This window comes from Oncorhynchus masou, unplaced genomic scaffold (assembly GCF_036934945.1).
Source record: "Oncorhynchus masou masou isolate Uvic2021 unplaced genomic scaffold, UVic_Omas_1.1 unplaced_scaffold_1031, whole genome shotgun sequence".
Classification (NCBI taxonomy): Eukaryota; Metazoa; Chordata; class Actinopteri; order Salmoniformes; family Salmonidae; genus Oncorhynchus; species Oncorhynchus masou.
Genome location: NW_027000005.1, coordinates 79,637 through 84,636, shown reverse-complemented (window position 1 = coordinate 84,636; position 5,000 = coordinate 79,637). Strand labels below are relative to the sequence as shown.

General features: G+C 55.9%; 1 protein-coding gene across 1 annotated transcript in view; it reads left to right on the top strand.

Annotated features, from left to right (window-relative positions):
- clcn7 (chloride channel 7) overlaps positions 1-5,000 on the top strand; it is an 85,214-nt gene that overhangs the window by 57,850 nt on the left and 22,364 nt on the right. The window contains exon 19 of the mRNA XM_064957840.1: positions 4,885-4,936. Within this exon, the coding sequence (XP_064813912.1) occupies positions 4,885-4,936 (52 nt within the window). The remainder of the gene's footprint in view (positions 1-4,884; positions 4,937-5,000) is intronic.

Here is a 5,000-nt window from a genome sequence, read left to right as displayed (position 1 = left end):
TATATGGCCCTCATTATGGGGGTTATATGGCCCTCATTATGGGGGTTATATGGCCATCATTATGGGGGTTATATGGGGGTTATATGGCCATCATTATTGGGGTTATATGGCCATCATTATGGGGGTTATATGGCCATCATTATGAGGGTTATATGGCCATCATTATGGGGGTTATATGGCCATCATTATGGGGGTTACATGGCCATCATTATGGGGGAAATATGGGGTTATATGGCCATCATTATTGGGGTTATATGGCCATCATTATGGGGGTTATATGGCCATCATTATGGGGGTTATATGGCCATCATTATGGGGGTTATATGACATCATTGTGGGGGTTATATGACCATCATTATGGGGGTTATGTGGGGGTTATATGACATCATTGTGGGGGTTATATGGACATCATTATGGGGGTTATATGACCATCATTGTGGGGGTAATATGGACATCATTGTGGGGGTATATGACATCATTGTGGGGTATATGACATCATTGTGGGGGTATATGACATCATTGTGGGGGTATATGACATCATTGTGGGGGTATATGACATCATTGTGGGGGTATATGACATCATTGTGGGGGTATATGACATCATTGTGGGGGTATATGACATAATTCTCCCGTTGGGCCACACTGTTAAGACTCTTTGTATGCAACGCTCAAATCTCCCAGTCAATTAATCAAAATGACAGGTTGACCCCAATACAGTTGTACACATTACTCACATTACTCTGGTGTGAACCCCGTGGTGCTCTCTGGTGTGAACCCTGTGGTGCTCTCTGGTGTGAACCCCGTGGTGCTCTCTGGTGTGAACCCCGTGGTGCTCTCTGGTGTGAACCCCGTGGTGCTCTCTGGTGTGAACCCCGTAGTGCTCTCTGGTTTGAACCCCGTAGTGCTCTCTGGTGTGAACCCCGTAGTGCTCTCTGGTGTGAACCCCGTAGTGCTCTCTGGTCTGAACCCCGTAGTGCTCTCTGGTCTGAACCCCGTAGTGCTCTCTGGTCTGAACCCCGTAGTGCTCTCTGGTCTGAACCCCGTGGTGCTCTCTGGTGTGAACCCCGTAGTGCTCTCTGGTCTGAACCCCGTAGTGCTCTCTGGTCTGAACCCCGTAGTGCTCTCTGGTCTGAACCCCGTAGTGCTCTCTGGTGTGAACCCCGTAGTGCTCTCTGGTGTGAACCCCGTAGTGCTCTCTGGTCTGAACCCCGTAGTGCTCTCTGGTCTGAACCCCGTAGTGCTCTCTGGTCTGAACCCCGTAGTGCTCTCTGGTCTGAACCCCGTGGTGCTCTCTGGTGTGAACCCCGTGGTGCTCTCTGGTGTGAACCCCGTAGTGCTCTCTGGTTTGAACCCCGTAGTGCTCTCTGGTGTGAACCCCGTAGTGCTCTCTGGTGTGAACCCCGTAGTGCTCTCTGGTCTGAACCCCGTAGTGCTCTCTGGTCTGAACCCCGTAGTGCTCTCTGGTCTGAACCCCGTAGTGCTCTCTGGTCTGAACCCCGTAGTGCTCTCTGGTGTGAACCCCGTGGTGCTCTCTGGTCTGAACCCCGTAGTGCTCTCTGGTGTGAACCCCGTAGTGTTCTCTGGTGTGAACCCCGTAGTGCTCTCTGGTCTGAACCCCGTAGTGCTCTCTGGTCTGAACCCCGTAGTGCTCTCTGGTCTGAATCCCGTAGTGCTCTCTGGTGTGAACCCCGTAGTGCTCTCTGGTGTGAACCCCGTAGTGCTCTCTGGTATGAACCCCGTAGTGCTCTCTGGTGTGAACCCCGTAGTGCTCTCTGGTGTGAACCCCGTAGTGCTCTCTGGTGTGAACCCCGTAGTGCTCTCTGGTGTGAACCCCGTAGTGCTCTCTGGTGTGAACCCCGTAGTGCTCTCTGGTGTGAACCCCGTAGTGCTCTCTGGTGTGAACCCCGTAGTGCTCTCTGGTGTGAACCCCGTAGTGCTCTCTGGTTTGAACCCCGTAGTGCTCTCTGGTTTGAACCCCGTAGTGCTCTCTGGTTTGAACCCCGTAGTGCTCTCTGGTTTGAACCCCGTAGTGCTCTCTGGTGTGAACCCCGTAGTGCTCTCTGGTGTGAACCCCGTAGTGCTCTCTGGTCTGAACCCCGTAGTGCTCTCTGGTCTGAACCCCGTAGTGCTCTCTGGTCTGAACCCCGTAGTGCTCTCTGGTCTGAACCCCGTAGTGCTCTCTGGTGTGAACCCCGTGGTGCTCTCTGGTCTGAACCCCGTAGTGCTCTCTGGTGTGAACCCCGTAGTGTTCTCTGGTGTGAACCCCGTAGTGCTCTCTGGTCTGAACCCCGTAGTGCTCTCTGGTCTGAACCCCGTAGTGCTCTCTGGTCTGAATCCCGTAGTGCTCTCTGGTGTGAACCCCGTAGTGCTCTCTGGTGTGAACCCCGTAGTGCTCTCTGGTGTGAACCCCGTAGTGCTCTCTGGTGTGAACCCCGTAGTGCTCTCTGGTGTGAACCCCGTAGTGCTCTCTGGTGTGAACCCCGTAGTGCTCTCTGGTGTGAACCCCGTAGTGCTCTCTGGTGTGAACCCCGTAGTGCTCTCTGGTCTGAACCCCGTAGTGCTCTCTGGTCTGAACCCCGTAGTGCTCTCTGGTCTGAACCCCGTGGTGCTCTCTGGTGTGAACCCCGTGGTGCTCTCTGGTGTGAACCCCGTAGTGCTCTCTGGTTTGAACCCCGTAGTGCTCTCTGGTGTGAACCCCGTAGTGCTCTCTGGTGTGAACCCCGTAGTGCTCTCTGGTCTGAACCCCGTAGTGCTCTCTGGTCTGAACCCCGTAGTGCTCTCTGGTCTGAACCCCGTAGTGCTCTCTGGTCTGAACCCGTAGTGCTCTCTGGTGTGAACCCCGTGGTGCTCTCTGGTCTGAACCCCGTGGTGCTCTCTGGTGTGAACCCCGTAGTGTTCTCTGGTGTGAACCCCGTAGTGCTCTCTGGTCTGAACCCCGTAGTGCTCTCTGGTCTGAACCCCGTAGTGCTCTCTGGTCTGAATCCCGTAGTGCTCTCTGGTGTGAACCCCGTAGTGCTCTCTGGTGTGAACCCCGTAGTGCTCTCTGGTGTGAACCCCGTAGTGCTCTCTGGTGTGAACCCCGTAGTGCTCTCTGGTGTGAACCCCGTAGTGCTCTCTGGTGTGAACCCCGTAGTGCTCTCTGGTGTGAACCCCGTAGTGCTCTCTGGTGTGAACCCCGTAGTGCTCTCTGGTGTGAACCCCGTAGTGCTCTCTGGTGTGAACCCCGTAGTGCTCTCTGGTGTGAACCCCGTAGTGCTCTCTGGTGTGAACCCCGTAGTGCTCTCTGGTTTGAACCCCGTAGTGCTCTCTGGTTTGAACCCCGTAGTGCTCTCTGGTTTGAACCCCGTAGTGCTCTCTGGTTTGAACCCCGTAGTGCTCTCTGGTGTGAACCCCGTAGTGCTCTCTGGTGTGAACCCCGTAGTGCTCTCTGGTCTGAACCCCGTAGTGCTCTCTGGTCTGAACCCCGTAGTGCTCTCTGGTCTGAACCCCGTAGTGCTCTCTGGTCTGAACCCCGTAGTGCTCTCTGGTGTGAACCCCGTGGTGCTCTCTGGTCTGAACCCCGTAGTGCTCTCTGGTGTGAACCCCGTAGTGTTCTCTGGTGTGAACCCCGTAGTGCTCTCTGGTCTGAACCCCGTAGTGCTCTCTGGTCTGAACCCCGTAGTGCTCTCTGGTCTGAATCCCGTAGTGCTCTCTGGTGTGAACCCCGTAGTGCTCTCTGGTGTGAACCCCGTAGTGCTCTCTGGTATGAACCCCGTAGTGCTCTCTGGTGTGAACCCCGTAGTGCTCTCTGGTGTGAACCCCGTAGTGCTCTCTGGTGTGAACCCCGTAGTGCTCTCTGGTGTGAACCCCGTAGTGCTCTCTGGTGTGAACCCCGTAGTGCTCTCTGGTGTGAACCCCGTAGTGCTCTCTGGTGTGAACCCCGTAGTGCTCTCTGGTGTGAACCCCGTAGTGCTCTCTGGTTTGAACCCCGTAGTGCTCTCTGGTTTGAACCCCGTAGTGCTCTCTGGTTTGAACCCCGTAGTGCTCTCTGGTTTGAACCCCGTAGTGCTCTCTGGCGTGAACCCCGTAGTGCTCTCTGGCGTGAACCCCGTAGTGCTCTCTGGCGTGAACCCCGTAGTGCTCTCTGGCGTGAACCCCGTAGTGCTCTCTGGCCTGAACCCCGTAGTGCTCTCTGGCGTGAACCCCGTAGTGCTCTCTGGCCTGAACCCCGTAGTGCTCTCTTGCGTGAACCCCGTAGTGCTCTCTGGCGTGAACCCCGTAGTGCTCTCTGGCGTGAACCCCGTAGTGCTCTCTGGCGTGAACCCCGTAGTGCTCTCTGGCGTGAACCCCGTAGTGCTCTCTGGCGTGAACCCCGTAGTGCTCTCTGGCGTGAACCCCGTAGTGCTCTCTGGCCTGAACCCCGTAGTGCTCTCTGGCCTGAACCCCGTAGTGCTCTCTGGCGTGAACCCCGTAGTGCTCTCTGGCGTGAACCCCGTAGTGCTCTCTGGCGTGAACCCCGTAGTGCTCTCTGGCGTGAACCCCGTAGTGCTCTCTGGCGTGAACCCCGTAGTGCTCTCTGGCGTGAACCCCGTAGTGCTCTTTGGCGTGAACCCCGTAGTGCTCTCTGGCGTGAACCCCGTAGTGCTCTCTGGCGTGAACCCCGTAGTGCTCTCTGGCGTGAACCCCGTAGTGCTCTCTGGCGTGAACCCCGTAGTGCTCTCTGGCGTGAACCCCGTAGTGCTCTCTGGTCTGAACCCCGTAGTGCTCTCTGGTCTGAACCCCGTAGTGCTCAACGTGAATGCTTGGCTGGGGCCTGCTGCTCTACAACAGCTGCTTTGACCAACACAGCCATAGCATCGTACACTGGCCAGATTTGTGTCAATAATGTCTGTCTCTGTTTCTCAGGTTTGGGCCGTTCCAGGGAAGTATGCTTTAATGGGAGCTGCAGCACAACTGGGTGAGTGTCATTCCTGGGGTCCTTCCTCTGGTGTAGAGATGTCACACTGACTGTTTACCTGATA